The following is an 18,541-nucleotide window of genomic DNA, read 5'->3' on the forward strand; positions in this document are numbered from 1 at the left end:
AGTTTCATTTTATCGCGACTTTGTGCGTTGAACCGTTATGAAATCATTGTCGTAAAAAGTGACTGAAATTACTAATTGATTTCCAAAGTTGCTTATAACTGAAGTACAATTCGTACAATAAAAAACCCCGGCATTACTTCTATAAAGATTACCACAATCGGTGAGTAACGCGAATCGAAGCTCAAAATGCCACAACGTCTGGCACAATACCTATCTAATCATCAACGACCACGAACAAACATGACGTTCAATTAATCGTCATGATTCATATCGATCTGGGTATGCATTCATTTAGACGACGGACAAAATTTGCTTTTACCCCGTTCCACCCTGAAGGATCGACCACCACAAGTGATTGGTGGTGAACAAATAAAGCAATCTACGGGACATGTGAATTAATTAAAAGTCTGTCTGCTTTGTCGTAATAAGGTTCCTGGGGAGGGCGAGGAGGAGGGGTTGGCGGCGTGGTGGTCGGCTCACCGGGTGTTGGTGGCACGTCGAACAGCAGCAGCAGCAGCAGCAGCGGGGCTTCATGGCGGAGTGGCACCCCTAGTCCACCCCTGAGCGACGAAGGAGCACCGACAACAGGCTCTTTATGGCCGACTTCGGCTCATCCTTCGCACAATCAGCAGCACTACCCTTACAACGCGTCTGGCTCGTCGTCGAGTAGTACCCCCGGCTCGACTACCACCCTGGACGAGGGTATAGTGCCCGATTACCTCGAGGAACAACACCCGCGCAAAAAGAAGGTAAGGATGGTTAGAACAAGCCGGGAAGATTTCAAGCCGGGCGATATCGATCGATTGCGATGGCCTGGTGGCTATCGGGTTATCTGATAAATTCAAGTGCACCTCTCACGCTGTGTTGCAATGTTAATTCCATAGCTGATGAACTTGGCCTTCGGGTAGCCTAGGCGACTATCTGTCATTTCATCCTCGCGATTCCACGAAGGTTTTTCTCTTCTTCTTTTTTAATCTTTTTTTATTTCTCGTCTGCGCCGTTCGTGACGTGTACGCGGTCGTCGAACGTCAGATTTATATTTAAACCGTTAACAGAGATCATTTTCGGGGAACATTATCGCTAATATTGGATAATTGTTCGTCTTTTATACTTTGTTCTCTTGTCAGTAGCTTCGATTGTTTTGAGGATGATTTTTTTTTTATAATGGAAATTAGTTATTCGTATTTATTTCGTTGACTTTCTCGAGTAAAACCAGTATTTCATTGAAGTTTCATCAACACTCTTAGCAGCTTCGTTCCCTAAGTCTTCATTGACCTTAATCTTCGGGAACCCTACGCGGTCGCGAGATCTGTGCTTAGTAAAATCGAGCTGGCGTCTGATTTCAAACGAAGACAAATGATTTGTATAAAAGAGCGAGGCTAGGGAACGTCGATAAAGTAGACGGTTTGCGTGAGCAGGGTATTATCATAGTGAACCCCCTCGAGATTCGTTTGGAACTCGAAGGTTATCGCAACTGCGCAACTACAGTTGGAACGCACAATTAAATCCCTCATAAGGCGTGGCAAACTTATCTGGCCGAACTTAGCTCCTTCCGCATTCGAGACTTACATTTAATTAACGTCAATGAGGCTGATAAAAACGGCGGGTTGCGTAAGTGGCTAGCGCAAGTCACGAGCGGGGTGAACCTCAAAGAACATAAGCGTGTGAGCGTTAACCTTGATGTAATCTTCAGGGTTGGCAAGGTCAGACTACTATCGGTGTGGAGTTGCATTCACGGATTCACAACATTACATGACATTTTTCTAAAAAGGAACGTGGGCTGCTTCAACTCTACACACGTTACAACTAGATTTGTAACTCTATCGATCCTGCTTCTAGTAATCAGAATACGCGACAGGAAGGAAAGAAGGCAGGGACGAGGGATCGATCGCGAAAGGTTTTGGCATGAGCATCGGCCCTGACCGGCAAGAAATGTTGCCTCTGCATATATAGTATGAGTCACGAGTCTGTTCGCGTGCTTCGGGGTTAACGCGTAATGTGAGAATTGTTAGATCAAACATATCTCGAACCTTCCTTCTGTTAATATAGAAACATTAATCAATGAAATGGTATTCGAATGACGGAGTGTACAAGTTTATAGCTTCTCTTATATACAGATAGATTTTAGGTCGTTAATCGTTCGTTGTTAGATAATTGGTTCGTTTCGAAGATGAGAAGACACAGATGGTAGCTAATGAGCGGTCAAATGCATAGGCTAAGAGTACGACTCAGACGTATGCCAAGTCCACACCGATGACATAAGCGTCGACCGAGCCAAGGATGTAAACACGCGCGGCGATTTTCGGTATTTCGTAAGATGGCTAACAAGTTAAACCTTGAGGTATTATCGCCGCACTCTAAACTTAGGTACGAGTCGAGCGAGCATGTCGACGGAAAATCGGTTCGACGGGGTCCGAAAATAGCTAAGCTCAGCCCCACGAAGGTCTACCACCTTGCTAAGGCGCTCCCCTTATGGTTTTCCAGATCCGAGCGAAAGTGAACCACGACCCGATCGAAAATGAAGTGGCAAACAGCGCGATCTACGAAAGCGAACAGGTAAGTCTGACTTCTCTGTTTTTGGTATTCGAAATTCTTGTGAAGAAAACAGGTGTCTTTATATTAGAAGCAACAAAAATCTATATTTTGGATTTTAAACTAAGTGGTTAGGCAGGTAAAGTTTCTTTGATCGAACGGCAAGGTTGATTGTTTTCGCAAAATACGATTGAACTTTCCTGATAGATTAACTAAAAACTATTAACAATCTATCATCATATGAGGATAATAATCAAAATGAATCTAAAAGCCTATCATCACGGTATTCGAAATCCCATCTTCTTCCATTATGCTTAAAAACCAATCACCGAAGTCAATCAACTTTCGAGCGCGTCTAGTAGTTCATCCTTTTACAAGTCCGACTTATAAATGCCAAGAGTAACATCCCGAAGAGCGCGAAAAGTGTTCGTAACCCAGTTAGCCGAAGGTTCCTGCTACTTTCACCGACCGCGAAGTCGACTTCGGCCCATTCATCTGCCGGCTTTGAAGAACGCGACCCGGTCAAAGTACCGTTTGGATTCCCCGCGTGGTAACCGCGGCATCGAGAGCCGTGCACCAAGCATGCAGCCGTGACGCATAATTTTCGACCAGCTCCATGACCAGCTGTGGCACTTTCACTGACTACAAGCGTATCCTCCGCGCGCACCTGACCTAATTGACCAAACCAAAGATATCTGTGCAGCTTCAACGGCCTTGATTATGAAGCTGCTAATTTTTCGATTAAACCTGGCAAGAAAGTAAATATATCTTCCCATGTAAACGTTCAAGAGTGGTAGCAATCCAAGGCGGAGCTAATATCCTCTAGTCGTCGACGTAACCAAAGGGAATTATCACCATAGTGGGCAGTTCTTTATGCATTCTTTATCTATTTTCCTCGATATAACACACAGTAATCCTGGTGATAACGATGCTTACATGTTTGCATTCGATAGGTGGTGGCATTGATGTTATCGCGGCAACACGAGCTTTCGATGAAATTCGTCTGCGATATGCAACTGGAGGCGGAAGAGAGATTCAAGGTCTTTTCCTCGTTTCGTATTATTATAACAACTCCCTTGATGCGGCTGCATTTGTGCAAAAACTTGACTTTCAAACAAATGAATATTACGGGGTGTGTCAAATAGATTGGAGTGACCTGTTAAAGTTTCATCCCGTAACCTTGCCCCTTCCAGTCAGTATTTTTAACACTCATCGAGTGTCCCCAAGCTATTCCAATTAGGGAGGAACGCGAATAACTTTCATTCAGTTCGAACATAGGTCAGACGCTTGGTCGCTCAAGTTTCGCAACAAATCGAGTATTCGCACAGACAGGAAGTCGAAGAGATCGAATTATAGGACCGATTCAGGTGCGCGCCCCTGTCATCACCCCTCCGGTGGCGCGTTTTTTCTCGTCGTTCGTGATTTTCGTCACCACGAAAAGTTGGATCGTATCCGAACATATCCGTTTCCTATACCAGCATCCATGCGCGTCTGCGCAGAACCTTGCTAGCACGACGGACGCCTCCGCATGGACCTAGATCTCGAGCCGCGAGAACCGGCGCCGGCGTTGCACCGCGTCGCAATGCACACCACGTGACGTCATCAGTGGCACGTGCCTCTCTCCTTGCCCGCCACCACTCCGCATTTATCCACCGTGCAACGTTACTCGGCGGGGGTGAGCGGAGGGTCGGTGGCACGAGGGGCAGGCGGGAGGATGGGGGGAGGCAGTAGTTAAGGTCACCGTGGCCCTGACTGCACGCGCGCGAAATAATATCCGTGTGCAAGTCGGTGCAGCTGTATGGGTCAATACGCGAACGCGCGAGCGCATAGAACGCACAGCCGGAAGATTTATTTCTAGTTCTATGGCAACTACTCTGCCACTCTTTCCACCGATAGCCATATCACGGGGCCTTGAGGCGAATTCGAACCGCGGGCCTTGACCATAGCCTCGACAAGCTCCACCGTCCTCTCGGCTACCCTTGCCTCTGTCGCGGGGGTGGGTGTGTTAGGTGGGTTACGAAGTGACCTAGAATCACTGCGGCTCGTGTTACGCGTGTGCTTTGCTCGAAACGCGCTGGAAGGAAAGCTGTAACGTTTTTAAACGTTTAACTGTAACATCTCGACGGAGAGGCGTTACGTATTGGTCTTGAAACGAAAAAAAAAGAAAACGCGATCTTCATCTTTAAGTATTTCACGAAGCACCATGCGGATGTATGACCGTGAATCAAATATTTTATGATTCTCTATCTTGCGAAACTGTGCGTAATACTATATGGCCTCTTGTTCGAAGTTGTTTTTAGCTGGCTTGTTATTTGATCGCGGTTACTATTAAATTTAGGAAGCGATTAATCTTTAATTAGCTGAACTTGAATTACTTGACGAACATTTATCTATTTAAACTACTAGGATTCTCTACTAATCTTGAATCAAAAAGACAGTTTAAAACTCGTACTAGGTTTATTGTTTAATTAAATTCGATGGTTTCATATTTGGCTTTGTCTATTCAACGACGTATGTCGTTTTACAACCGCGTAATATAGTCTGGCAAGGTTTCCGTACATTCTTAAAGTTTCCATCATTATATTTGGATAGCAATTCGCGTAGATAGAGTAACTTCTTTCGACGAATCATACCACCCAGATGAAACATCACATGGTACGAGCATGCAAGATACTTCTAACGAACATTTAATTCTGAAACTAGTCAATGATTGTGTCGCAAATACACACTAGCCTCTATATAATTCCTCGAAGCTCCGCACCATTGCTCGATAACCCGATACTGGTCTGAATTCAAGGCCAGCCTCATCTTCCCGAGAAATCCAAAAATATCTAACGGGACGAAATTATGTTGATGCAATAGCTTCCTTTAAACAACTACAGAGAATGCGGTTATTTCATTTCGTTGCCATCAGGTCTAAACGTCTCCAGAAAGCATACCAAGTTTCCTATTCGATAATCAGTTACGTAAACCTATCAGTCATTTGCATAACTCGAGCAAAAGGAAAATTACGTAAAGACCCTCACGCATTTTCCACTCACTTAGCTTTCTTTCGACAGTTTTTTAGGAGTGAATCCGCTTCTTCGAGGAATCAGTAATCAAATGACTTAATTTTTTGGAAAATCGAATAATTGAAAGTAGAGATACATAATTTGCAAATTTTTTAGAAAAAAATTAATGATTCTCGATCTTCTTAAGGGTTGCTATTATTAAAATTTCTAAAATTAAAAACAAACATTTTACGTGCAAATTTTCCGCGAAATTGTCATTTTATGCTATACAGACTTTACGTTTCGTGTTGCTGACCGTTTTATTAGTTCACGTGAATTTTTATCGAACCCACGCCAAGATATTTCGCGGATGTCCCCCGACACAGACGCGGATGCGGATGTCCCGATTCATTGCCAACGGCGTACACACGTACGCGTACACCTCGAGCTCTGGGATGTCGGGTCGTATTGTGACACGACCGTCTGTCTTACGTAATAACATTGTGTAAACTTCACGTTCACCGTAATGTCTGTCGTTCGTATTTTTGTGCGCCCAGCAACAGCGTTAAACCGTCGAAAACCAAGTCTGTTCAGTCGGTGCATTCAATTTTTCTTTCTTTTTTTTTTCTTACTATTCATTCGACTAGTCATCGTCGTTCAACAGAGATAATTAGCACATTTTTTGAAAACAGTTTTTTGAACCAGACAATAAAGAATAATTTGGCATTATAACTAATGAAATTCAATGGATGGAAGCAAGTAATAGCTGTAATTAAGACATCTTATAATTGGATTCGCTCGCTGGCATCACTGAGATTGCTTTATCAACGGAAGATTCTCTCTGAATCGTGTGACGTTGACGATTTTTCCACAATAATTGCGTAGCATGCTTGCCGTTCTCGGAACCTCAACAATCGTAATAGCGTTCAAGTTAATCGATTCATTGAATAACTTTTTTTCCTTTTCCTCGATGTATTATATAACTGTTACAGCTGGACTTGGTCAGCGTGTCCGCTTATTAAGTAAAAACGCGTGCACGATGACCGAGCGAGGTTTAATACGTTGGAAACCGCATAGAAAGTGAATATTGAGCAATCTTTCCACTTTAATTTGTGTATTTTATTAATTATTGCAAATTGATTTGTATTGACGTGAATTCGGTTGATAAAGCAAATGGAACCAATTGAAAGAAATTACACAATGTCGTAATGCCAAACCCACTAAATAAATAGTGTTTTTCTTTTAAACAATTTTTTGAATGTAATACAAGTCATAGCCAGTTTTTAGTCTGCGGATATTTCTTCTAACAACACGATATATCAATCCGAATGAGTTACGCGCGAAATGATTCCATTGCTAATAAACGTGCACTGAAATCGCATGATATAAGTGTCTGTGACCATGACATCGACATTACGAGCTACTAGGAAACACGTTCGGTCTTCTTTGTTTTAATTCTTTGTAGCTACGATAAATCGGTTGATTCACGCTTTGCATATTCGATACGAATATATATTTGAAAATGCAGGCACGTAGGAGGCATGGTAGAGCATCGTTAACCAAGGCAACTTTTGCCTGTGCTATATTCTCAAATATCGTTCTGGTTCAGTTTGATCGTTAATCCGCTCACGTGTTAGTTGCTTTTTTCTTAATGCCAGCTCGATAGCGTGAAGAATAATTGATCCACAATTAGAGCATCGTATGAGAAACCCAAATTTAAATCGGACAAATTGGGACTTTAGTCTCGTTGCCAATAAATCTTCATGAAAATCAAAGCGGAAGACTTCTCTACCTATGCTTGCCAACTTACGCCACTCAGCTGCTTAATCTCGGTTTCAAGATTGCTAGTAGCTCTTGAAGGAATGCATACTAAAAGTAGACAATGCGTGCAAGTTCCTCTTGAGGCCAAGAGACGTGTATTCGTTAAGCATCTCCTTGGAAACTACAACTTTACCGACCTTGAAAGCTTTGACGGTAGGACTAATGAGCGGAGCAGAAGTAGGGAGCCAAGCGTGTGCATACGATCAGCCATTAGAAAACTAGTAGCTGCCCGGAAGGAACGGGAACGCCTCGACGTGACGTTATTTTCCATCGAAGAATTCTTTTTAATTTTGCATTCGTATTGCAAATACTGTAATAATTTGAAATCTTGCCTTCCTTGGATGCTGACAAACGTTTTTATCATAACGCTGATCACTTATGAATTCATATCATTTGAAAAGTTTTCCAGCTCGTTAGAAATGACTTTACGAAGAAATTATTCTTATTGCCAGGAGGTTACACGAGATGAATCGAGATGCATCAGCGGTATATGTCGCATTGCAGTTTGCAATCTCTTATCGACATCGAAATCCTACGTTATGTAATTGATTGTGTAAGAATTACACAGCGTAATGGGTTCTCTGTTAGACGAGATAATTCCTGTTTCATAATCGAACGCACTCGAGCAAAAGTTAACTAGTGCCTTTTATGAACAGGAATCGAAGAGGTCTTCTAAAACACTTAGATGTTTCATAGATCCTTTGCTCACTAGTATTTCATAACAAAATTATGCCTATCTATTCGAGCACGATGAAAGTTATCGTGTGACGAACAATGCCAGGCGCAGGTGTACGGTAGCCGGACAGGCAACGAAGGCGATGGAAGGCGAACGGGTCGAGAAAGGGTCTTGGTTTCGCAGGGGGCCTCGTTAGACATTTTCTGTCGGCGAGAGAGAGCAAGTCAAGGCCGCACACTCGCGAATTTCAGCTGGTTACCGAACAGCTGCCGTCAAAGTGGGGATACGAGATACGGTTCCGCCACGTTGTCCTAGGTCCTGGCTATCTTTTTTACGCGCGCCGAATGTACGCGTGTCCGCCATACTGCTCGAGCCACCGGCTTCCTTAACGAGCGATCACCATGCTCGAACCTATAGATATCCATACTGCTGTTGCGTTGACCGCCGTCGTATGTACATACTTCTTGCGGAATCATCATCGCTGTCGTGACTTCCTCGCGGCTGGACGGCCTGTGCAACGAGCGCACGCGTGGTATCGACCGTTCGTGGTCTCTACCTTGACCTCCAATGGTGAAGGTAGCTCGAACAATTAGAGCTCTTCATTCGAGACTACCGAGCTCTTATTATTAGATCATCTCGTTATTATAAACATGTAGGTTACCTGATTTTTCTGCTTTAACATTAAATCGATAGCAATTTTAATATTAAAATAAGAAGCTACAGTAATACTTCAATATTTTTTCTAAGAACAATCTCTTTTAATCAATGTCCCACTAGTCACTTCTCTTTTCACCTGACATCAACGGTCAGCTGGAGTGCGTAACGCGACAAGGTAGAAAATCACGAACGGTCCTCAAACATCACAGAACGGCATTTACGTAAGCAGTTTCGACACCGTTGGCCGATTGCAATCCTGTAACTTTCTCTCGTATCGATCTCGAGTAGGAAAGTCACATGTATCTGTCGGCTACTTGTTCGTCCGTGAAACGAGCTTATGAAAGAGGAATGTTCGCGGGAAAGGGGAAAGTATATTTCTCTATCGGTAAAAACGCGTTTTCCCTTTTACCCGTCTCTTTAATGCGTCACTGCTAACATTCTACGGAAAATTTATCCGTCGCTTCTGCCGTACGATCGTTTGCATTTCCTGCCCCTGGCACGCGCGTTAACGCGCGGCTCGTAGCCTCGCGTGTAACGTCTCATTAAATTCTCCTCGGTCACCGTGCGTACAATGGGCTCATTTTTTACGCGTAACTCGACGCGAAGTAACAAGGAATTAGCGTGGCGAGGCTCGAAGTAGAATCTCCTGCGGATTTTGCGCCGTCAAAGTGATGCAGTGGTTAAACGTTGACAAATTTTTCCAAGCACGATACTAAACATTTTTTGTGATCATAAACTTTTCACGAGTATTCATTATTCCAGTATCAAAATGTTCCTTTGTGAAATATCCTTCAACACCAAGTGCTGTACCTCTTACATCGATTGCATTCACTCAGTTTTCTTGCTAAATAGTTCGCGATTTAGCGCCAGAAGTTGCTGAGCGAGGCAATTTTCAGCGTCAGACGACTGGCAGGCGGTTTCTTCAAGGCAACGGACCTCGAGTAACTGTAAACTGGTCCTAAGACAAGCCGCGCCCAACATGTTGCTCAACTTCGGTAAACTGAGGAGAACCGGTGTGTCTGGGACATGGCAAGGCCGTTGACAGCGCCAGAGAATCAACCGTTGTCATGGTCGATTAGAAAAATCTACTAGATATGCATCGAATGTATTCTAAATGAAACTGAACTTAATTCTTGATATGCTTTGCAAAAAGTAAAGTATTTCAAGAAAGTGAATATAATATGCAAGATTGTAATATATTGAAGAAGTTAAAAATAATATGCATCCAAGATAAAGAAAAGCACGTATAAATATAGAACAACATTGTTTGCGAATCGAATACACGACATCGATCAAAATCTCCATGTCTCGAAACGAGTCGGTATCATTCACCGATAAGAAAGTGTCGTTGCTCTTATCGCTCTTTTCACGACTTTCACCACGAATTTCAATCTACTACACTCTCCTCTTTTCTTCAATTTTCTTTCTTTATTTCTTCTGTTTGCAAGACGATCCACTATGGAATCGACTCGTTTAATCAGGAAACTGAAGCGATGCTCGCGAAGGAACGCTTTAAAAATACACAGAGACAAATTCGCACGTGCTGTGCCGAGCAAACACCGTGCAACAGACAGACGTCTAACGCAGTCGACCGAATTTTATTTTTGCAAGTGCTACCAATCGCGTTTATCTCGATCACGAGCAGATCGGACTTGTTTTTCGCATCGGTTCCAAGAAAATTCAAACAGCATCATTGCAATTGTTGATACGAGCCAAACACGAATGTTGGAACAAAAGTGCAATTTTAAATATGTAGAATGAAATTTACGCATTTGAAAAGCAACCAGGTGGTGTTAAAAAAATATCGAGCAGTGTAAATATATATTCACAAAAGTTTCTTATTATGGATTAGCAAGATCGATGATAACAAATATTGACCGAGACAGATCCTCGAGCGAGGATCAGACGAAAAATTGCAAATAACCAGCGCAAACATCGTCTGAAGACATTGAATCACCGAATGGTTAAAGTAAAATCAGATAACCGTAACCATTTTTAAAATGGCCAACATTGGAAGATGGAACAGTGGATTTCTATTTATAAGAGAATTCTTAAAAGGGATTCCCATTTACAAAAAACATCCATTTGTTCTTTTAATGAAGTATATAGATGATGATCGAATAGCAAGCAAAGTTATTCGAATTTCCTGGTGTCTCGTTGAAACGAGCGACTGGCGACCTCAGATTGGATGTTGAACCTTTCCTGTCCGATAGCGAGTGCAGACGTTGCCGTCCAGTTTGGCAATAACAAGTGAGCCTCTCACGATAAGAACTCAAATAAATATTTCTTTCTTTCTACGCATTGGGTTGGCCTTGAAAAACGTCCTTAAACGCTCGCTCGTTGGTTGGCGCACGTTCAAGAACCGGTGAACGGTAACAAGTCGTCACTTGTCAAACTGACAGCCAAGCTTATCCGTTTGACTGGTCGAACGGGACACAAGAATACATGGAAAAAGTGTCGGGTAAGATATTAAATCCAAAGCTGGTATATAATCACCGCCAAGATATAGAGAGATCGTAACTTAAACCCTTAAGAATTGACACCGAGTAATGTCTCGGCAATCAGGGCCGTATACTGTAGACTTGTTCATGAGATGCCCTGGTGATTCAGGGCACAATTTGCTACAAGATAAGCCTCAGGGCAGCGATGATCAAAATTACTACTTTGGTTTCTGAAGGATTTTATAATCCTAATACTGGTGTAACCTAACACTCGGAGCATCCTGTACACACACAGTCGTTTGCAGTTTGTCTACCTATATAGGATAGGCAGATCCAGGTCACTACAACTGTAATATTAATGTTATTCAAGATCTTCCATCTTTGTTTACTACTTAATTATTCAATTATATTAAACTTGTAATACTGCTCCACGATTACCTTTATATTCAACAGGTATTATTCTTGAATTGAAATAGAACTGTTGATAAATATGCTTACTGGTGTAATCTATGTTTCGTATGTTCAACGACTACATATCTTCATTAACGCGGTCCAGCGTTTAACAATAATTAAGAATTACGAGAGGCCGAGTCACAAATCTGTATTTTCTAGTGGTAACGGTACTTCCAGTTTCGGCTGTTTCACAAAATTGCCACTCGGATTTGAGTAATTGTCTGGAATGTGGCTACGAAGACGCGTTAAAAAAAAAGAGACAACGACAGGACAAGTTTTAGCTGAGATTTTAGTGAAGATGAGGCTACTGGAATGGTGTTCTACTGAGTGGAGCTGTGACTTTGATTATTATTCGGATACGCTTGGAAAAAGCTCCAGCTGTTCGAGAAAGAACAGTTGCAGAAGTTAAACAATTTATGCATTTGCATGTCCAATGTCGAAATTATGGAGTCTGGAAGTTTTTTACAGAGAAAATATTTTGTTGATCCGAGAAAATTCAAATTAATCGCGTTAAATTCAACAAACAAATGTAGAGAAATAATTTTGTTAGCTTCCGATACTATAATATTGAATCTTTTTTGCTTTTTAATAATGCAGTTTTATCAACCTAAATAGTTCAACAGCTGTGCTGTGCATCGTTCAAAATGTCAGCGAATCGTGTCCGTGTAAGAAGAGAAAGTGAACCAAATACCAGGAATGAAAGGAATACCTTACATTCGATACGCGAACCGTTTCTCTTATCAAATTTTCATTTCTACTATCAAAACGATCTGAAACGATAAAGTAGCTTCAATAATCTCTAACTTCATTAGTGTTGGCAACAATGCGTTTCATTGCTCCCTCTCGATTGACCGAACTAATAATCACGATAGGCATGAAAGTGCAACTGCGCATTAATTAGGATAATCAGCGTGATAATTAGTCTCCGTTCGAAAGTAGAATCGCAAGTTATGCTAATCTACGGTACTTCCCATATAAAGGCGTGCGCGGGAGCGAGGGAGTGCTTGAGGAAAACAAACGCCACGACGAGTGTACCGCTATAACGCAAAGTAGCGTCGGCCATGATTAATCAGCCTCGCCTGGTTTCCGTCTCGGATTCTCAGATTCCGCACGCAAGGAAACGAGAGTACGCGAGTGTTTTTATCACACAAACACGGACAAGGTAACCCGGCCGGTTTTTCACCGTTGTAAGAATATGTACTTCGTGTCAAAGTCAAAGTCAACGATAAGATGATAAGGCAGAAGCGAATGACCGACAATATTCGCGTCGTATCTCATTCCATTATCCTGGTATCTTCTGTCTTTTTCGCTCCTTCATTATTGCCCATTCTGCTTCGGCCCGTTTTGTCTCTGCCTAAACGAGAGTGACATATTCGATCGAGACGCATCAAGCTTGGATTCGGCCTCTGGCTGGGTAAACTAACGTCCTCTATTTCGTTTCGTGTAAACGCTGCGAACCCTCGCGCCGCTTGGAGACGTAAACAACGCATGTGCGTCTGCGCATTTCGTCCCTCCCTGCGCTCTTGCTCTTGAATCTTTCGGTAGTTCCGTTCTTTTCTCTCTTTACGCTCCTCTCGTTCTTCCTCAGGGACCAAGCAACGGCCGTTTCACAACGTTCTCGATGGTGGCGCTGACCTTCATAATGGCGGCCATCAAGCCGGTAAATCGAGATTTATCATGTATTTTTCGAACTAATGCCAGCTGTCAATACGAGACAATAGATTCTAATGATAGAATAAGAACGATGTTTTAAAGATACGTTATCCTTCAGGGTGTATGCCTTGACAGATTTTTGTTGCTGATGGTTAAAGTACAAATTGAAAACAAGTTGAACATCCTGGTGCAGTTTCATCGTGACTCACGGATGTTCAACGCTTGCCTCCCTCCTCTTGCACGTTCGAAACGATGCTCCTTCTCTGTTTCCCTGTGTCGTCGACCTCTGTTGTTGCTTGGAAATTGCGCCGAATCGGCCCGTTTCAGCGCGTTTCTGTGCCTGTGCATTTTTCTCCGCTTGAATTTCTACGCATTAACGACGCCGAACAATGGCAGAGTTCAGGCTTTTTGCTCTTTGACCATGCCTCGTTATCGTAGTATTTGCTCCAAATGTGAGTTTGTATATAACGACATGCATTAATGCGTGCACGTGCGTCATTAAGTATGACGACGTTAGAGGAAAAAACAAAACAAGAAAAAAGTCAATAGTTGTCCAGTAATTTATTCTTTTTCCTTGCGGTTGCTTAGAAATGCAAAATCAGTATTAGAAACTGTATGAATCGTTATGGGTTTTTGGTGTCGTCACGTACTTGCTTTCACGATTGTTCCGTGACAATGCCCTATCGTTACCGTCGTTTTACTTCTAAAACTCTCTAATCTTTCCGTGCGCGTACTCCCGTAACTTGTGCTCTTAGCTTCACCATGACACATTCCCATAACAAAGTCATGGATTTTTCTTCTGCCACCCCGTATACTCCATGTCCGTGCGTAAAGCATTCGTGTGTTAAGAAGGGTCAACGTCCGACCCTCACCACACGCCACGGATCGACGCGCCAACACACAGAAGCCTGGTTTGTTTTGGTTTCCCGGGCATTACCCTCGCTTCCCACTTCTTGCGGCCGAGTCCTCCCGTTCTTTCTCTCTTCTCTACCCGGCCACTCCATACGACCGTCTCGCTTTCTTTCTTCCCGCGCGCGTGATACGTCCAGCGCCTGTGGAAGCTATCGGCGTCTACGGTAACAACACGATCCCAAAATCGGAATTGACATCGAATTACCATGACGCGACAAGAAACGTGAACGTACGACGAAGGAATAAAGAGAAGAACAGCGTCGCGCAACTGTACGTCGACGCGTTTTACATAAAATTGAGGTTAGGGCACGCAAGACGGCGTCAATTCGTTACGTCAGTAATGGCGCGCGAATCCTAAGTACCGATGTTTCAAACGACACGAATGCGTAGAAAAAGCAAGCAAAGAACGGCAATGCGTTATTTTCCAAGGAAGCGAGCGTGTCGAGTATGACGCGGAGAGAAAGCGAGAGCGTGGAAAGCAAGTTGTTGCTGTGCAAGTAGTTTCAAATCGATTTTCGGATAGAATGCTCGATTCTCTGCCATCCCGCGGCATAGTCGCATATATGTACATACATGTATGCACATGTCTTGTCGCAAACAGTATACAGAGTCGTAATGGGAGCGAAACAAACACGCGGCAACAGCAAAGACCTTGCTTGGAATTTTCATTCGAGAAATACACGTCGGTTGAGGACGTATGATAGGATAGTCTAATTATAAACGATACGAAGGTTCCATGGTGCGTCAAAACGAACGCAACAGACATGCGTCCATGTGAGTTTACACGGGACCATTACAAATGTATTCCAGAGGGCGTTCACGTTCGTGTACTCGTGGTGTACGATGGGAAAGAGACAGGGAAGGAGATAGAGTAGTCGCGTAAACGAGCTTGCTGCTAGGGTAGATGGCCGTGGTCCGATCAGACCAGGCGTGTGCATCCCCATCTAGCTGTCTATACTACCGGCAACATCGTATCGCGCACGATGCACCCACGGACGACTCTAGCGCACTCGGCAACCCTGTCGGCTCGCTTACTCATCCCTACCGGTTGAAAAGACCGCACAACGATATGCCGGTACAAGATCGTCCTCTCCACTCAGAGATTTACATCTCTCTTTCTTTCGGTCACGTTGCTCCTTTTGGAAACTTTTGCCAGCAGAGACTGACCGTGACCAATTATATCTCTCGTATTGCATTGTGCATCATGCTACGATCTATGCAACCTGTTAACAGTGTTTCGTATGCACTGAGATATTCTTTGTTTTTCATTCCTTTCTTGTTTAATAAAAATGATCAAATGGATCCTGGAAAGTTTATTTCGATCGTCTAGAGGAACACACGTGGACGTACGATAAATGCTGTTGCTCGAATAGCCTGCATCTTATGATTTTTAACGAACGTAACTGAAAGTCGCCGCGTAAAAGGAGAAAGGATCAACGCTGACTTCTTCGGTACGAGGCAAAAGCAACGGCAAGGCAAGCCAAGGCAAAGCAAAGGGAGAACATTGCCTGCCAACCGGCATAGAAGGTCTGTGACCTCGGCAATGCCTATGCTACGCCATGTACGCGTTGCCCGCGTGTACCGTTTCAAAGGTGATGTCACGAACGGAAAGGTCCTTGAAGAAGCGAGTAGTACTTGATGAAAAATTCGTTTCCTGTTATAGGTGAAACTTTAAAAATTACCGTCATAGTACAACAGCCATTTTCTGTTTTACCTATTTCAAAGAGAAGGGGGATTTGCGTCATTCAGTATGAATACGTTCGCGGTGTTTATAATAGTATCAATAGCTAAGGTAACGGGAAAGTTTATATTAAGTATTGTAATGTTAATGTTTTTGTGTCTGTAAATATTGATCAAAGTAATTCGTGAACCATCTGTTCAAATGACTTTGGATACTCTGCAAAAATATTATTGCATTTTTATGATAACTACCTTGTAGAAAATAAACAAATTAAAATGTATTATCAGTTCAGCTGCAACGATAAAATCTTATCGTACATCTTACATTGGAACTTCATTAAAAGTTGTAACCTTAGGGAAGCTGTATATAAAATCGTGATAATTGTGTTTCATGTTGATCGCATATTCTTGCATTCACCGTAATCGCATACCTTGCAGCTTGTTACCGCTATTTACGACTGTAATAGTTTTGTTGTTAAGTGTCTTTGCTACACGTGTATTTCTTAGCATACAACAAGCGAGTCCTTGAGAGCTAACTGTCATACAGCTAAATACCTTGTTCCTTTATCGCTATTCGATTCAAATGCAAACATATTGTTGTTCCATGAAGTAGCATATTGCTAATTTATCATTTTCACATGTTTTTGCAATTCTATCAGCTCTGGTTAAACATTTGAAACTGAAAATTCAGTGAACTACCGTTCGTACTTCAATGTATCGCCTCTCACATCGTCCTTCGCTTTTAACCTTTTAAGATCCAAGTGTGCCCTCAGGCATAGGCAGTGTGAAACATTGCATTCCAAGTATGTCGAAATTTAAATTAACATCATCTACAGTCTTTCTTGTAGTTGCTTCGTAGATATGTTTTGCTGTGTTCCCTTTGCCGTTTCATGGTTAGAGGCTCGAAAACAAGTCGAAGCTACCGCCACAGGGTCGTCGATCGCGTTGCGTGCGACGAAAGAAGCGGCGGGAAGGGTTGAAGGCTGCTGCTCGATCGTGGACGACCGCGTGGTCCGAGAGAAGCGGTATCGTTCCTGGATCAATAGCACGTGATCCTGCTGCGACCGGCATATCTCCGTCCTGTGCCGGCCGATATAAACAAAGAAACGTGGCGCGCAGCGTACGCGCTGGCTGCCGCGCATCGATTTTCCCTCGTGTACGCGGCTTCACACCGCTCGAGTGCCTACGTACGATTTACGCTAGGCCGCGTTGACCGACGAGCCGTGAGATGCCGTCAGAGGATGGTCTGAAATTTGCCGAAATCGTTGCTTCGGTGTCGAACCACTGCTCTCTTTCACGAGGATGTTGCTCAAGATAATATGTCTTTCATTAGTTCGGTTGAAAATTTAAGGATGTTAGATTACATAAAACCATACATTGCACTCATATCCTGTTCCATACTAGAAGGAGTCAGGTTAATTAACGGAAGGTTACTCCTAGATCTTCTCGTAATTTAATATTTACTGCTAGATTTCTTCAAGCGTAAACGTAACTGTTCTTCTTAATCGTTCACGAAGCACATAAAGATCATTCTGATTTCAGGCGAACGCAGCAGTGGTGTTCAAATGCACTTGGAAGGGGTGCCTGGAGATCAAAGCGACCGTGCCGCTTATCGAGGAGCACGTGCGCCAATCGCACTTGGGGTAAGTGTAAGCAACGTGTAAGCGCGCGGGACGCAACAAGTCTCGTGAAAATCCGACCAAGAGCTTTTCCTCGGGTTGGTCGCGCGTATCGTGACCGACCGGTGGTAGACATACGAGGTCATGTACGCGACGATTAACCTTGAACCCCGTGCCCGATAAGATAAATTGGCGGCGCTGCGAGCGTATCGTTCGCGTGAACGAAATCCGTGACGATTGGGCCGTGGTTCGCGCTCTTACATTTTGCACGCGCACGGACGGCCGCGTTCAACTTCGCGTCTAACCACGATCACGCGGCTGTTGCAGGCCGAAAAAGTCGAACGGCTGCGATAACGAAGATGACGACGACATCTCGGACCACGAGGAGGAATTTTACTATCAAGAGGTGGCGGTGGATCACATGAGTTCACCGCCGACGATGTCGCACCGGGACATGGCCAGGCCCCCACACGAAGATCCCGAATATCAGAAACAACTTCGCCTTGAGGCAACCTCTACCAATAATAATAATAACAACAACAACAATAACAACAACAGCCTCGAGAGTATGATGGTCGGGTTCAGAGAACGTAATACGGCGTTCGCCATTTCGCAATCACCGGTACGTTCACTGACCCTTCGATGGGTTAGATACAGCTGTATAGTTAGAAAGACGGTATAAACAAAAGTTATCTCGATAATAATTGTTTTACGAGGCTTTCGGGTTTAACCCATCCAAGACGGGATCTGTCTTATTACAAGACGATCTCCGATAGCCAGGAACATATAAACTACTCATTCTTTATTTTAATCTCAAATCAATATCAATTTTAGTCGGATCTGCTAGCGGTCCGTTGCATGGGACTGATGGACCGCAAAAGGTTATGGCGGTACTGCCCATACTCGCCACCAGAGGGATCGTCCGAAAACTCTAGCTTTCCTGTAAGTCCTCGTTCAATCACCTGTTCCTTCGTACAGCATTCTGACCTGACCATAATTGTCTCCGCTTCTAAAGGCAAGGGTCTGCTAGGTAGAACAGGATCCGCGGAAAACAGAAATCACGGGGTAATAGAGTATCCATTAAATTCCCACTATCCTCAACATCAC

General features: G+C 43.5%; 1 protein-coding gene across 4 annotated transcripts in view; it reads left to right on the forward strand.

Annotated features, from left to right (window-relative positions):
• The window catches only part of LOC114880329 (zinc finger protein 395), a 66,469-nt gene that overhangs the window by 35,107 nt on the left and 12,821 nt on the right, over positions 1-18,541 (forward strand). For 3 of the 4 annotated variants that reach the window (XR_003790061.2, XM_029196222.2, XM_029196224.2), the window contains exons 4-8: positions 430-749; positions 2,485-2,556; positions 17,358-17,458; positions 17,762-18,056; positions 18,269-18,376. Coding sequence is in view for 3 of the 4 variants with exons in the window: in XM_029196222.2 (XP_029052055.1) it covers positions 430-749; positions 2,485-2,556; positions 17,358-17,458; positions 17,762-18,056; positions 18,269-18,376 (896 nt within the window). In the remaining variant the exon portion in view is untranslated. The remainder of the gene's footprint in view (positions 1-429; positions 750-2,484; positions 2,557-17,357; positions 17,459-17,761; positions 18,057-18,268; positions 18,377-18,541) is intronic. The other variant, XM_029196223.2, reaches the window with a different exon arrangement.

This window comes from Osmia bicornis, chromosome 12, assembly GCF_907164935.1.
Source record: "Osmia bicornis bicornis chromosome 12, iOsmBic2.1, whole genome shotgun sequence".
Taxonomy (NCBI): Eukaryota; Metazoa; Arthropoda; class Insecta; order Hymenoptera; family Megachilidae; genus Osmia; species Osmia bicornis.